The 17,000-nt window shown below is 33.6% G+C and overlaps 2 protein-coding genes across 6 annotated transcripts; both read right to left on the reverse strand.

The window, feature by feature from the left end:
• Positions 1-1,875: 1,875 nt before the first annotated feature.
• LOC132627069 (disease resistance protein RPV1-like) lies at positions 1,876-10,007 on the reverse strand. 5 transcript variants are annotated; one of them, XR_009577767.1, is made up of 5 exons: positions 6,751-7,671; positions 4,447-4,703; positions 3,438-4,362; positions 2,799-3,126; positions 1,876-2,135 (listed from the first exon to the last, which is right to left on the reverse strand). XR_009577767.1 is itself a non-coding variant. In XM_060342152.1 (4 exons), exons 2-4 carry the CDS (start codon positions 4,534-4,536, stop codon positions 3,091-3,093), a joined length of 1,032 nt encoding a protein of 343 aa, XP_060198135.1. In that variant the 5' UTR covers positions 4,537-4,703; positions 6,751-7,671; the 3' UTR covers positions 2,155-3,090. The 5 variants fall into 5 exon arrangements, 3 of the variants coding, with proteins under 3 accessions (XP_060198135.1, XP_060198133.1, XP_060198134.1); XR_009577768.1 differs by lacking the exon at positions 1,876-2,135 and adding an exon at positions 9,382-10,007 and having other exon boundaries at positions 2,156-3,367; positions 3,457-4,362; positions 6,751-7,849; XM_060342152.1 differs by lacking the exon at positions 1,876-2,135 and having other exon boundaries at positions 2,155-3,126; positions 3,457-4,362.
• Positions 6,667-7,560, reverse strand: LOC132628862 (TMV resistance protein N-like). The gene has a single exon (XM_060344619.1). The coding sequence runs from the start codon at positions 7,558-7,560 to the stop codon at positions 6,667-6,669; it is 894 nt and encodes a 297-aa protein (XP_060200602.1).
• Positions 10,008-17,000: the final 6,993 nt, after the last annotated feature.

Below are 17,000 nucleotides of genomic sequence, written 5' to 3' on the forward strand. Positions count from 1 at the left end.
TAAACTTGACCCAAAGCAAACACTATCACATCAAATTACAAATCTTTGGGCTAAAAGTTTAAACATGCACGGTTCCTGAGTTTTGCTTGGTTCTCGAGATAAATTTGACGAAAATTGACATAATATAGACTAATTTTGGTTAATCGTGATGAATAGAACTTTTTGGTAGCAGATAGATAAAAACCATGCCAAAAAAATGTATTTGACGGATAATATGAAGAAAGAATCGCATTAGAGGTTCAAGCCCGGAATACGTGGATCATCCAAAAAGTAAAACACGAAGGCCTTTCACGCCTTCATATGAAATCCATCATGTTATGTGCCCATGCTTCTCCATTAGATGGTTGAAACAAAATCCCCTTCTATTTTCTTAAATCAAAAAGTAATGCTTTGACTTAACCAGCATCATTTTCTTCCCTTTGGATTTTGCATCATCTTTAAACCGAGGATGTCCACAAAATTTGGATTCTTCTAAACCTGTATACTCCTAAAAATATAACATACAATCGCTGATACAACAATGAATCCTCTTCTAGAAAAGTCCTAATTTGAAAACCAATATCTTTGCCTTATAATAAGAGTCAGTCGGATAGCCTATCTCTCGAATGGAATTAACCTCCCAGAAGCCTAATCATAAAGTCCATGTAAGCCTGAGCAGCATTCAAATCCGACTTAATGCTCATTAATCTAACTGTAATGGACAACTAATAAGAATGACTTGAGCCTTCCCAAAGTGGACAACTAGCATTCTCTAACAGATCATGAAAATGATTTGCCTCTTCACTTTGAGGCCTACCAACACTTCGATGGGAGTGAACCCAGAGATTTCAATCCAAGAGCATGCACTAGAATATTTTGAGTACTATTATCCATTAGCATACTAGTTTCATGGCCAATAAGATTTGGAAAATTTCAATCACCATCAATGGTATCAACCTCTCTATGATCAGTTCAACAGGAATACCTAAAGCTTAAACCCTGATGAAACCTAACCTTGTTGGAAACAACAACTTTCCAAATTTGCAATTGGCACAAAAATGTTAACTGTTTCTTGAGAAATTTGAGGAAGAGACCTTTCACAAGCAACACATTCTGCAATCCCTTGGACATTCTTCCCTCAAACCACAGAATTACGATAAAGCCTTCTATATATATCTATCGATGATCTCCAAACTCCATCGACATAAATAATCAAACAAGACTGTTTCATACCTACAGGAACATAATGTATATCTACACAAATTTTAAACTGAATTACTGTCTTCATCTTATCTGGAAAAACACCTCATACTACCAAATAAGATGAGAATTTCAAAGCAAAAACAATTACATACCAAAAGCAACTGAACAAAATATTAACACTAATGAAGCCCATAACCCATAGCTAACTCAATTAAAAGAAATCAAAACACAACAGCACACATCGTCACCAAAAATTCAATAACTAACTTAATTTTCACATTCAAGTCAAACCTCAATAGCACATTTAAATCACAATCTCTGACTTAAATGAATAAGATACTCAGTTGAAAATTAACCCAAAAAAGATTTACTAAAGAGACAAACAATTACTAGGATATATCCTTTCGCGTTCAATGGTTGGTATTTCACGAAGTATATCTATTACAATAAGGTCCTCGTTTTTCCTCAATGTATTTTATTACTCCAACATCTATCTCAAAAACAATGGCTTAGATACTCTTTATAGAGTGACATAAGCTTTCTTACTCAAATATTTTTTTTTTCTTATCATTTTGAACCTCTAACAACTGCAAGTTACTATAACTTTAGATCTGAGAGTAAGAGAAACATCGAGAAAATGAGAGCGGAGTGCTGCAATAGAGACAGCTGAGCATGGTGAAAATGGAGAGGAAATAGTGTATTAGAGTACTAGATTCAGCCTTCTTTTCTCAATCTCCACATTAGTCAATTCATCATATAAATAGAGTACAAAAATAAGTACTTTGAAATCTCATCTTAAGAAAATCTGTGAAGCTAAATGTGGATTTCCAGTTTTTATTGAAAGGGGAAGAAAAGTAGAGTACATTTTGCCCCACACTTCTTCGATAAAAGGACTCTCATATTAATTGGTCCCACTATTCAATCTCCACACCAATAAACATACTGAAAGGGTCCTGATAAAGAAAAAATAGCAAATAAGAAATAATAATAATAATAATACTAATACATTTTAAAAGATGAACTGTAAAATGCCACATATTCATTGAGACGAAGTATGACATTAAGTGAAGGAAAGGGTAATTTTAGGAAAAAGATGTTTTTTTAGATCTTTTTCCCCTTACTCTTTAATATTATCGTAATTTTTTTACTATCACTCTAGATCGTATATAACATAGTTGTATATTTAGATTCTCAATTCTATTCCCTAAGTTAAGTAATTCTCTTGAGTCACCCTTTTGGCCTACGGCATAGGTCCTACGCACTACAAGAAGAATTCATTCATTCTCCATGCCATTTGGCACTGCAGGGGTTTTATAGATAGGAAATGTTATAGCTCTGAGGATAACAACAATACAAGGTGGTTTTAGATAAGAAATGTTATAGTTTCAGGGGTAATAACAACTCATAGTTTAAATATTAAACTAATAAAACGTGCATAATTTAGAGGAGATTTTAGGCATTAACTCTTTATGTAATGCATAAATAATATATCTTAAAAAACTAGACATTTTAAACATTTAATTTTAAAAGAACCTATCATTCAACTGCTACCACAATATCCACCGTAAAAAACTAGAAGCTCCACATATAATCAGAATGAAGTAGGGAAGCCTTACAGAGTTCATACACACAACAATTGTTCTCTGGTTGAATTTTTGTTAAAACCCCAGCATCCCAAGAAAAGTTGGAAAAATATTGAACCTGAACCAAAAGCAAGGCCTCAACTCCATCATCTCTGTCACAATCTGCTAAAAGGAAATGACTTTCCTTTTGGGCTGGTTGCAAACAAAAGATGAACCCCAAACTTCTTTGCTAAACCTTCCTTTGATGAATGACGCTCTTTGATAGAAACCATCATTTTCTCACCGCCTTTTATTGGGCGTTTGAAATGTCGTTTTGGCATATAGCTCACCCACGCATAACTCTCATACCGTACTGAAATATCTACACCAAAAAGAGGATATTCAATCTCATTTGTCTGGTCAGTGATTATAGCAATGGGGGTTCCAACAAAATGTTCTCCTTGAGGTTCACAAATAGCCCAAACAACCATGCCAAGGAATTCTTGTTCCCCATATCGTGGAACAATCAAAGATATTGAAGATCCTACAACCTGATAGCTAAACCAACTAGGAATCTCATTTCAGTGAAGAAAAACATTTACGCCTTCAGGTGCATAATTTGCCTAAACATGGATAAGAGAAAAGGCATTACATAGAGAAATGTACAAGGGAGCAATAGTGTTTGATTTATACCAGTGACAGAGCAACCAACCTTGAAGAAGCCTTCAGCTAGAGCATTTTTTGTGAGAATACAACCTATTGCATTCATATACTTCAAGTATTTAAGTTTCTCAAGGCCCCGAATTTCAACCAATTTCCTGCAATCATGGAAATCCAACTGTTGCAATCTGTTTGCGCTTGACAAATCTGGAAGCCTTTCTAGTGACATGCAATTCCTTGTGGATAGTGCTTCTAGGTTACAAGGAAGATTTGAGAGCATAAGGAGATTCGGGCATCCATAGAGGCTAAGGGTTTTTAACTTGGATAGGTGACAAAGAGTGAAGGGTAGGCTGTGAAAGTTATTTCCACTTAAATCTAGGACTTTCAGTGAGAATAATCGGTCAAGACAATTGGGAATATCTCTTTGGTACAGATTGAAGAAAGAAACTTTTAGAACTTCCAAATACGGTAAATTTGTAATAGAAGACGGAAGAATATCACGATCTTTCGATACTAGAAAGGATGAAATGATAGAAAGACGAGATTTAGGTTGTAAAAGTTTGCAGCCATTTCCCACTTCCAAGAGTTGAAGATTCTTCAGAAGTCCACAAGACACTGGTAGTTGTGTAATAGCTGTTCTCATTGCATAAAGTGCCGTCAAGCGCTTCAGATTCCCCAAGTCAGCAGGCAATTGTTGTAGATTTGTACAATCACTCAGATATAGCTTCTCAAGCGATTTCAGCTTGCAGATGCTTTCTGGTAGTCTCCGAACATTCTTACACCCCGTGAAATCTAATTCTACAAGAACCTCCAAATATCCAATTGATGAGTCCACCTTAGTCAAACTCGAACCACCTCTAAACGATAGTTTCTTAAGCATTGGTGAACCAGTGAAGTTTGAAGTTCTCGTTAGGCTCTCACAATAGCTCAGATCCAAAATCTCCAAACACCTTAAGTGCTGAACAAATGAAGCAACGTATTAACTCTGGAATAGCATATGTAATTGTTTAAAATCAAGGAGTAAAGTTGTAGAACATCAGACCTTTGTACAAGGGGACACTTTGAGGCTGCTGTGGCTCATATCCAAACTAACAAGTTTGTCCGGGTGCAAATCCGATGGAAAGGATTCCATTTTAACACTCTAAGCTCCTTAAACATGTCCTTGAAGCTTCCTTGAAGATTAAGATGATCAATCTGGAGGAGTCTCAGGTTCTTCATTTTTGAAAATACTTTTGTACTCACACGCATGTCCTTAAACACTGGTTGTTCTAGCTTCAATGCCTCAACTTTTTCCCCTCCCTGGGTTCATGATGAGAAATAATCAGCTCCATCAAGACATACAGGATCATGTGTTCGAAATAAATTGATCTAGATTTAGAATAGAGAGCTCATATGATAATCAAACAAAAGTGAAGCACCTCATTAGCTAATGGCTCAATTCAAAGCTTAAAATTGCATTGGCTATGTTTATGGGCTTCTCACGCCCAATGATAAAATTCCTTGAGGAAAAGACTAAAAAAAGAAACAAAAAGGAAAATAGGAAGAATAATAAGCAAAAACTACTCTACAAGGATTGCGACCCGCATCTGGTATAGGGCCAATCATGAAATTTACAATGCATGCAGAGCTTCTAAAATACTATGTCAAATTAATATTTATACGTCTAAGACAAATATATTGCTTATATTACTACTATATTTAAGGGAGGATTCTCATTTTTTTAGTCCTCACGTGAATTTTTTATCCTTTTAATCCCTACTTGAAATTTTATGACTTTATAAATTGTCACACATTTTGATAAATTTCAAGAATTTTTAGATCTTTTTTATGCCACTTAAAAAGATGATGTCATGGAAAATGTTATAGTGACCCCCACAAAGCATACTCATACACATTTTGAGTTTCTTATGTGAAAATATTATTAAATTTGTTAAAATATATCATTGTTAAATACTTTTAAAATTTATCAAAAATGTAATAATAGCCTTTCGGTCTCAATCGAAAAATGAATTCTGAAGTATGGTAGTTAATTTTAATCAAATTTTACGTGCGCGCTTTTTTAACATAAAATTATCTAATAAATTACTATATTAAAAGAGGACTATAAGTCTAAAAATGTTTGATAAACATTGTATTTAAAGAAATATAATGATCGAACTACAGTAATAATACCAGACAATTGCAAGAAGTATATTTTTTTACTATTAAAATATTTTGTAAAAAACGGGATAATATATTTTATATAATTTAGGAGTAATAATTTCTTCATATTAAACTTACCAGTTTTGTCCTAAATCATATAACATATTAATAATTCAGTATTTTGCAAAATATTTTTTGGTAAAAAAATAAGATAGCCAATATGAGTTCAATTCAAAGAACTCAAATGAAATTAATTTAAAATATGAAAAGCTCAATTTGGATCATCGGGGACTTAATCTCAAAAAATTAAATTAGAAGAGATTTCAATTATTGATTTTTTCCCCTAAAAAAATATAATATATAAACTAAGAAATATGTTTTCCTTTAACATACGTTTTTATACTTTAATATTTTAGAAGTCTATCGAAAATGTCAAACTGATGTTACAAGAATAAAGAACCAAGAGCGGGAAAAATTTTAAAAATATCTACAAATTGAATTTTTAATGTCGGTTTGGGCCCGGACTTAGCACGGGCCAAGTGACACTAGAGAGAGTGTGTGTGTATATATCAATATATGTATATGTATGTTGAACCAAAGGTAATAGTGTGGTAGCACATGCTGCTCTTACAATAGATCCTTCCTTGTGTTAAAAGCAGAGAAGGGGATATGTGTAACCAAAAAAAGAAAGTTGCGGTTTATACTTTGTTTAACTAATTTTTGGCAGTGTTGCTGTTGTTCCTATTGTTGTTATTGTTTTCTAAAAAGGTTTTAGCAGAATTTTCGTGGAGGTGAAATGAAAACTGGTCACTTCAAAGGTGCAAATCTTTGAACGAAAAAGCCCATTTGATCTTTCAATACATAAGGAATGTCTCTAAAATTGAATAAAGCACATAGGATGCCTTATAATGATGAGGTTAAAATTTTCAATATTGTAGAAGGGGACTCCCATAATACACTTCTCTCTGGCTTTCAACTGTTTTTCAGATATTTGTAATCCTTAGAAGAAGTAACTTTAATATGAATAAAGACTTCTGAAGATGCAAGAGACCGAGTTATGTGTGTCACATTGACTAGCTATAAAAAGAAGCAACTTTCCATTGGTAAGCTGCTTATTAAGTTAGTGTTTGGGAATTTTAAGAAGACCTTGTTTTCTAATCTTGGGAAAGTATATTTCAGGCGTTAAAGTAGAATGAATCGTTACCTTGTGTCCAGTAAGCACATCACGAATATCTTCGGGAAGCCACAATCTGCTACGCTCAGCTGGATCTTTGCATACTCTAAGAACAATTTCTCTTCCCATGTCTCTAATCAGATTTTGCACGCTCAGTCGATTAGATTCATTTATTGTTACTAAACACTTATCGATCAATACATTAAATACTATTTCAGCGAAGAAACCGCAACTGCTAAGGACTTTAGAAGCATCTTCCTTGTCCCATCCTTCGAAGAAACATACGATATCGAGGAATGCTTCCTTGATTGTATGATCAGGGAGCCCATTATAGCTTATTATAAGTTTCTCTAGTATCGAATCATGAGGGATTTGCTTCAATTCCTCAAGGGCACTTCTCCACTCAACCATGCTTCTTTTATATAACATGGATCCCCAAACCACAAGTGCTAAAGGAAGCCCCTCTGCATACGTTACAAAGCTTTCAGAGAGCTCCACAAAGTCTTCCGGAGGGTAATGATTTTGAAAAGCATGCCTACAGAAAAGCTGTAGACTTTCACTTTTGGTCATACACTTGACCTCGTGTTTTACATCACCTGTAGAAAAATTCAGCAAGTGTTGGTCCCTAGTGGTAATGATAATTCTACTTCCAGGACCAAACCAGTGCCTCCCTCCCGCTAATGAGTATATTTGTCCAACATGATCGACGTCATCGAGGACAATGAGAACTCTTTTTGATTGAAGCCTTTGTTTAATCAATTGTATTCCATGATCGACACAGCTGACTTCAATATTTTTCCTGAGAGTACCCTTGAGAAGCTTCTTTTGCAAAGCAACCATACCGCTATCCCCATTTGAAACTTGTGATCGAACATGAAGAAAGGTGCTACCTTCAAAATTTTGATAACATTCATTGAAGATGGTTTTTGCTAAGGTAGTTTTACCAACACCTCACATGCCCCAGATTCCAACATATTGGGCATCGGTTGACACTGTCCATGACATCTTATTTATAAGTTCGCTGGCACGAGAACTAATTCCTACTGGATGCCTTGCGACATCCATATATCTGTGGTTTAATTTACCCAATACCTCCTGGATAATCATTTCGATGAACTTTGCTTCATGACTGCAGAAAAGAAAAATAGAAGTAAATAAATATGTGTCTATAATAGTAGTAGTATTTTGTAAGGGAGGACAAAAAGGTATTCTGTAGGAAATTAAACGAGATCAAGTTATAAAATTCTATAGGAATGTAAGGAAAAAATATTGTTATTCTCTTAGCTTTTCAAAAAGGAGAACATAAAAATTAATAAATAAAAGACAGGAATATTTCAGAAAAACGTCAGGAAGTATTAAACCAATGCGGATGGCCCAAATTTCCTTTACCTTTTTTGAGTTTTTCTTAGATCAACAAGCTAATTGGTTTATGTTGTCATCAAATTTCGCATAACACCTAAAGTATAATCCTACACGGAATGTCTTTGGGATATTACTTAAATATGACATACTTCTGCCTCCATCCCAATATATGTACGGCTGGAATTTCAAGAGTCAATCAAGTCTTTTTTTTTATCGAATTTCTTTATATGTCTTTTAAATATTTTAAGTTATTAATTATTATGATTTATAATATTTTTTACGTAACTTCCAAATATATGAATTTTATTTTGAAAAAACTTAAAGCTTCTACGTTTGAATTCATGGTCAAAGTTTAGAAATTTGAATCTCGAAATTCTAACTGTGCCACATAAATTGGAACAGAGGGAGTAATAGTTTAATGATTATAAGATCTGTTATTAGGTAAAATTTAATAATTTCCAAATACAGATAGATTGCATCCCTTCTAAGAAAAAAAAGAGTGTCATATAAAATGAAAAATTGAAAGAGTATTTTTTTCCCCGATGATAATGATAATATTTGTGTCAACTTGCTCACCTCGAATAATCCACCGAATACTACCTCACCAGCACATGTATTAATTACGTTTGCCTACTAAGCTTTAGGCAGGTGAGAAGAAATCACTTATTCCCCTCAATTAAAAAATAAGTTGTTCTTTAGGTAACTACAGCCAATTAATTTTTTTTCCTTCAAATTTACCCTTAGTCTAAGAAGTAAGAACAGATCTAAGAAGTCTTGAGGAGAAATAAAGGGTAATTTCAAATAACTTTTATGATCAATGTTATTAAGTAGGTTTTTTAATAGGGGTATCTGAAATCCTAATGGACAACTGTTTTGGATAAGAAGGACGTAGGGGTCTCTAATGCATTTCCTGCATGATTAGTCAGTAGGACACCTCTTCGAACAACAGATTTTCTGCTATCATTTACCGAACACTACTGAGCAACCATCGATCTATCAATAAATCATCATGGTACAACATTGACTAAAGGTTGAATAGTACCGTCATGTAAAAATAGTGAAAAGAATGACATCGATTGCAGAAATGAGCTAATTATTTTGCAGCAATGAATGAGATCTGTTCCAGAAAAGATCGAATTAATTTGGAGAACTGAATTTTTACATTAAAAAAAGAACCTAGCAAATGTGTATGCAGAACAGTAAACAGAAAATGCAAAAGAAAAGGAACTGTATGCTTCATGAAAATAGGGAATAGATATCTTTCTTAGAGAAATAAATACAGATGGCAAGAACTATTACCCGCTGAAAAAATTTGGAAGATGGAATCCGGAAAAACTTGCAACCTGAGTAAGTGCATCTCTCCACTTCCTCAACTGTTCTGGACTCGAATTTGATTCATGTTTGGCAAGGGATTCACCAATTTTCCCAGTTTGATGACGTACTTCAGCAGGATCAACATCATAAAAAATAGGTAAAATGAACTGGCCAAGTTTTTTTTTACATTCAAGAATTTTGACCAGCTCATTAAGACACCATTTAGATGAGGCATAACTCTTGGAGAAAACAACAAGAGAAATCGTCGACTCTTCAATTGCTTCCAGTAAACTCCGTGAAATGTCCTCACCTCTTGGAAGTTCATCATCATCTCTAAATACATTAATTCCAGCATCAGCTAATGCTTTATAGAGATGATCTAAAAAAGTTTTGCGTATGTCTTTGCCCCTAAAATTTAAGAAAACTTCATAACATGGTGAATACATATTAGCCATGGGTGAAGGGTTAGATCTAAAAATGTTCAGGCTACTTTTGTACCAAATGACTACTTATAGGCGTACACATTAGTCTTATAAGAACTTGCAAGGCAATTTCCTCAAGACCTTTTTGAAGAAAAGGTCCGCAAGTCAAAAGAACCTTTATTTCATTTCACGTTCTGCCAGCTCTTGAACTTCGTGTCAAAATGCAAGGTGCACTAAATTCTCGCTATACGTAAAATTCGGGAAAGAGCCGAAGCTGCACTAAATTCTCGCTATACGTAAAATTCGGGAAAGAGCCGCATCACATTGTACCAAATGACTACTTATATAGGTGTGCACATTAGTCCTATAAGAACTTGCAAGGCAATATCCTCAAGACTCTTCTGAAGACAAGGTCGGCAAGTCAAAAGAACCTTTATTTCATTTCACATTCTGCCAGCTCTTGAACTTCGTGTCAAAATGTCAGGTGCACTAACCTCTCGCTATGCGCGAAATTTGGAAAAGAGTCAGACCATAAGGGTCTATTGTATGCAGTCTTATCTTGCATTTCTGCAAGAGGCTGTTTTCACGGCTCGAACCCGTGACCTCTTGATCACATGACAGCAACTTTACTAGTTACGCCAAGACTTCCTTCAACTTCATGTCAAAATGCATTTATTTTTCGGAAAAGGTCCAAAAATACCCCTGAACTATTGAAAAAGGCTCATAAATACCATCCTTCCACCTTTTGGTCTAAAAATACCCTTAAGGTTTGTTTTTGGCTCAAATATACCCCTCAAACTAACAAAGTTAAAGTTAACTCTTTTAAAAAGCCAAATGGCATTTTGTGATTGGACACATATATTATTTAATTTAAAAATTAAAAAATATGAACAAAACTGATTTTTTTTTTACATTTTGTGAATTAATCAACGAAATATGTTTTTTTTTTGCATTTCGTGAATAAAAAAACGAAATAGGAAATTATAATTTTTTTTGCATTTCGTGTATTGAAAAATGAAATAGGATAAAAAAATTAATTTTGTTCATATAAAAACAAAATTGGAAAATATATTTTGTCCAATTTTCCAATTTCGTTTTTATATGAACGAAAATAAATTTTTTTTATCCTATTTCGTTTTTTAATACACGAAATGCAAAAAAATATTATAATTTCCTATTTCGTTTTTTTATTCACGAAATGCAAAAAACAAAACATATTTCGTTGATTAATTCACGAAATGCAAAAAAAAAAAAAAAACAGTTTCGTTCATATTTTTAAATTTTTTAGTTTTTAATTTTTAAGTTTCCACACAATTTTTTTTAAAAAAAATATGTAAATTACGGAATTTTATTATTGGCAATTTCTTTTTTAAATCTGGAATTTTAAATTACTGGAAATTTATTATTGGCAATTTTTTTTTAAAAATTTGGATTTTTTTTTTAAATTACGGAATTTTATTATTGACCAATTACAAATTGCCATTTGGCTTTTTAAAAGAGTTAATTTTAACTTGTTAGTTTGAGGGGTATATTTGAGCCAAAAACAAACCTTAAGGGTATTTTTAGACCTAAAAGGTGGATGGAAGGGTATTTTTAGACCAAAAGGTGGAAGAAGGGTATTTATGAGCCTTTTTCAATAGTTCAGGAGTATTTTTGTACCTTTTCCGTTTATTTTTTATTCCCTATCTAAACTATAACCAATACTCCTTACTTCCCATAATAAGTATCACCTTAATCAATAAAAAATTTCCCATAATAAGTGTTACTTTAAAAAATTAAGACATAAATTGATTAGTTTTTTTTAACTCCACCCTTAAACAAAAAGTGGCAAGTTTATATATTCAAGACAAAAAGCCACATAGTAACTTGAGAAGATTTGTGAAAAAGATCACTTCTAAGTTTTAATTAATTTGCACTGTGGCCACTCATTTTCTTTTTGATTTAATTTTTGTTGCTAGGGTTTAGAAAAAGCAAAATGGGATCAGTTTTACCATTTTAAAAAGATTGGGAGTTTTAACTTCTACACTTTAGTCCATCTGATTTCTTTTAAAATATATATATATATACAAAGACCCACTGTCTCTCCTCACTCCCTTTCACTTTTCTAAATTAAAAAACTCTCAAGCTTCCAAGCTACTCTTTCTCTCATCCGAACTTTGATATTATTCCATCGTCTTCCCCAAGAATTTTCTTTAATTTTGCTTCTTTATTTGAGCATTTTGAGTTCTATATTGTCTTGAAAACGTTAATTTTTTTTTCCGTTCTTGAAAAAATCCTTTTGTTCATAAAGTGTTCATAAAGCTCTTTTTTTTTTTTCATAACCTTTAAAATTTTGCCTTTTTTTTTCATTGAAATGTGTGTTATTTATACTTAGTTTGCTTGTTTTGATCTTTGATTTAGTGTTTTTGCTCTGTAAATAATGGTCTATTAATAGAATTTTGGTCGATCATTCTTATTTCAACAATGTTACAACTCTGTTAGAGTATTTTGAGCTCCATATTGCCTTGAAAGTTGTTAACTTTTTCTTACTCATGGTGTTCATAATATTCTGATTTTTATTCAAAATTTTGGAAGTTTAGCTGTTTGTTTCGATCATTCTTTTTCTATTTTTGCTTATGTATTATCTATACTTATTTTGCTTGTTTCAATCTTCCGACGTTTGTTTTTTTTTATTTTTTTTACTTTTGCAAATGCATTGTGGTCTATTACTAGATTTTTGATCAATTATTCTTGTTTTTATATCGTGGTTGATCAATGCCACTCTATTGTTTGTGTATAGATCGATGATTGTCTTATTCACTTTCATTTCTGGGAGTTTGCTGAAATTTTCAAGCAGAGGCGTGCACATATCAACGGTTCAATCAATTTATTTGTGTCGTCGGCTGAAAAGATGATAAGAGAAAAAATGAATGAGGGAAACTCCTTGTTTGTCAATAATAGATGAGTTCACCGTACTCGGCAGTGGACCAATTGTCAAAGTCAATCTACTGAACAAAACATGTTCTTGTGGGAGTATGACTTGGTGAAACTACTGCGCACTCACGCGATGGCAGCATTGAGATTGAAGTACAGTGTTGATTATGGTTCAAACATCTACGAGTATTCTTCGCCTATGTATAAAGTTCAATCTTACATTCTTGCATTTGCTGAAACTAGTTATGTAGTCCCTTCAGAGTCAGAAAAGCAAGTGCCAGAGAAGTATACAAACATTTACATTCCTAATTTTAATGTACTTTTATTGTATTAGTTCTGAAAACTGAATGCAAGTTCAATATTAATCAACTTTGTATCAGTTTATCATGGACTCTAAGTGTTGTTATAATATACCGTTCAGTTGGTCTATGACATTTCACCGTTAGGATATTAGTCTTTCTTTTGGAGTTGTATATTCCTCAATTAAAACTCTTATTATGGGGAACTGAGTAGCATAATGAGTACCTTTCTTAATTTTGCAGTTTCCACGTCTAATCAAACTGATCAAATTTAGCCATTGGGTGACGTTTCACTTAACCGATGTCACTTGTTTCATTTTATTATAAGTATTTTGCAAAGCTTTCATTGGTGAAAGTTGATGATGGAAGCTTTTGGGCTTTCATATTGCAATGAAACGAATTATATCGTTGTTGTTCATATTTCTTGTGTTGTGTTTTATTTATGCCCTTTTTTATATTTGCATTTGTTTTCTTACCGTCAAAATAAAGCTAAGTGTGGTAGCTCTATTAATAGAGTTAATTGATGATAAACGGCTATGATCTATAATATCTCATTGACATAATCTATGATGGACCTTTGAGATTGATTATAAATCACGGGAATAAAGGTGACTATTGGAACGAGAAGCCTGCTAAATTTGCACGTCCAACAGAGAGAGAAAAAAATGAACACCCTAATCCCAAATCTAAAAAAAGCCAAAAATAAATTAAATTAAATAAATAAAAAGACTTGATATTATTTAAACATTATAATAACACTTTAATATATCATATGAGAGTCTCCATCCATTAGGCACATGATCCGAAGAGTTTTAGGAAACCTAATGGTCCCTAAATCACTAATATTAGTATAAAAAGAGAAAAATAAATAAAATAAATAGAAAACTTGATATTGTTTAAACATTATAATAACACTTTAATACATCATATGAGAGTCCCCATTCATTAGACACATAATCCAAAGAATTTTAGGAGACCTAATGGTCCTTACATCACTAGTATTAGTCTAAAAAGCCAAAAAAAAATTAAAAAAAAAAATTGATACTATTTAAATATTATAATAACACTTTAATACATCATACGAGAGTTCTCATCCATGAGACACATGATCCAAAGATTTTAAGCACAAGTAATGGTAATCATATCACTGCTATCCAATTAGTCTGATAATAAGTTATTGTTCTCAAAGCACAGCATTATTCTAAGGACGACATTACTTGTGATTCTTTGGATCATGTGTTTAATGGATGGGGTGTAAGAAGCACTTATCAAATTTGAAACATAAGTACGTTGAGTTAAGGTTAAGTAAAACCACTTTAGAATATAAGCAAGCATTATTAAGTATATTTAATGAGTGAAGGATGTATATAAGGTATACCGGAAGGTTTTGATAAGGAAATGAGTGGAAGAAATGGAGTAGTACGACTTTGGAGAAAGGACGGGTAAAATTTCGTGCGAAAATTTTGGTCCAAATTGAGGGAAGAATATCTCTTAGCATATGAAGTGTTTTGAAGTGAAACAAAAGCCTAAAATGAAGTTCGTCGAGTCTAGTTTCCAACGCAACAAACTGCTCGTCTATAGGACATCGGAGTAGAGAATTATGGACGTTACAAGTTCAGCTTACAAAGTAGAAATGCGTGCTACAGTAACTATTACAGTACTGCTACAGCGACCCGACCCGAATTCAGACCTTATAAAAGGGTCAAAACCCCATTTTTTTCACCAAAAAAAAAAAATCAGATTGAGAGCAGCAACACAAAGGGCAATTATGTCATAAAAGGGTTGAGGGTTTGAAGTGATTTTGCTTAATCAAGGCTCGGATAGTGCGTAGTTGTGATCACGGTATTATTTTGCATTGGATTTGGCTTGGATTCAAGGTGGAATCTTGAAGATATTATCGTTTGGATAAGAAAAAGGTATGAATCTTTCTCTTTTGGTATTATTTAAGGCTTATTTATGAAGATAAAGTCATTAAATAATTGAATAGTAAGTTGGTTAGTTATGAAAGTTGGAAAACAGCGTGTGAGCTGTTTTATGGCACATATTGGTGTTGAAAGTTATGTTGTTAATGTTGGTATTGATGTTGTTATTGTAGGTTGCTGAATTACGATTTTGGGCTAGGCATATAAACAGAGAAGATGCTGCCGAAATTTCGGCAGATTCTAGAAAGATTTATTTGAAGGATTAATACAAGCGTATAAATGTGAGTCTAACAATAGTATAAATTTTCTTGAATGTGGATTTACGAGCCTGGGAGGACAAGCGTTGAGTAGTTAAAGTTAAGGCAACCAAAAAAGGATGTTAAGGCTAGTCTCTTTCTTCTAAAGGCATGATTCCTTTCTTATGAATCCAATATATGTTTTCTAAATGTCCCATGATCCCTTTCTGTGAATCCATAAATGTTTTCCAAGAATGTTCTTATTCTCAAAAGCTAGAGAATCATGAATCATAAAGTTCTTATGATGCTAAAGATAAGCATGTTTTATGATGACGATGATTCTATTTCTAGAAATTCCTATGTTATAATTCCCTGCATATTTTCATAACCTCCTTACTTCCACAAGTTAGAAATTCATGATTCAAAGGTATGACTCCTTTCCTGACAATCCATAAATGCTTTCCAAAATGTCCGTATTTTCCAAATCAGAGATTTATGATTCCGTAAGCTCTTATGACAACAATGATGGACGTGTTTTTACAATGACAACGATTATGTCAAAGATGAGAATATTTCTATGATGATGATGATTTCATGTTTAAAAGTCCCAAGCTTATGATTTCAATGTAAATATGTGAATGTTGAGCTATTTCTTGATTTTCTCAATTTTATTCATTGTTGATGAATCTCATGTTATTCGTTCCTCCGAGGTGAGAAATAGCGATGATGATTATTCCATAATACAATCGGAGGTTACCGACCTTACGTCACTCTGATAGAGTTATAGCTTTTGATTGGACTCTCATGTATGCTTTACATCGTGCCTAGATGGTCGGGCAGCACCGCTAAGGCAGGCGGCTTATACACCATGCCTAGATGGTCGGGCAGCACTGCTAAGGTGGGCGGCGTGAGATGGTTACCCCGGACGCGGGCTAATGATTATGCTACATATATGTATATGAGAAATGCTTTCTTTAAATTTAAGCATGCATGGTATCTACCTTAAGAGGCAATCATATGTACAAGTTATTTCCTTACCTCATGTTATGCTCTATATTTTCATTATGTTATTTTTCATGTTCGGTATTACTTACTATATTATTATTCATGCCTTACATACTCGGTACATTACTCGTACTGACGTCCCTTCTTGTGGACGCTGCGTTCATGCCCGCAGGTTCAGGTAGTCACCCGGACGAGCCAGACTATCTCCTCCCAGCCGCAGTTTGTGCGCTCCACTCGATCCGGAGTTGCAGCCTTTTGGTATACTATTTCTGGTATGCAGATATATGGGTATGGCAGGGCTTTGCCTTGTCCTTTTTGTAGTCTATATTCCTAGAGGTTTGTAGACAGTGTATATATATAGCGGGGGTCGTCATGTGCTTTCAGTTGTCCCTTAATTTTGTGAAAAATATATACGGTGACCAAGTTGGTCTGCGCTGTCATCCTCTGCTAATATGCTTACATATACATATCCATATGCATGTCTCGTGGAATCTGAGATAAGATCTATCGTGTAAATGTTATCGCGAATGGTACTAGTGGAATATCAGTCAAAGTGGGCCACCAAGTTGTTTAGTACAGAGTGGGAGTGAGTTTAGGAGTGCCCGATCAGTAGTGTTCGGGTGCTCATCCAGGCTCATCAGTTTGGGTCGTAACAAAAGTGGTATCATAGCAGTTCGTCCAAGAAATTGTCTACAGTTCGTGTCCGATAGAGTCCTGTTTATGAGTATGAAGCCATAAACATATGATATTTGTTGTTGCTCTTGTTCAGTTTAAAATAGAACGGGGTCTTTATTGCAGCTTGCTTCA

This window comes from Lycium barbarum, chromosome 2 (assembly GCF_019175385.1).
Source record: "Lycium barbarum isolate Lr01 chromosome 2, ASM1917538v2, whole genome shotgun sequence".
In the NCBI taxonomy this organism is placed as follows: Eukaryota; Viridiplantae; Streptophyta; class Magnoliopsida; order Solanales; family Solanaceae; genus Lycium; species Lycium barbarum.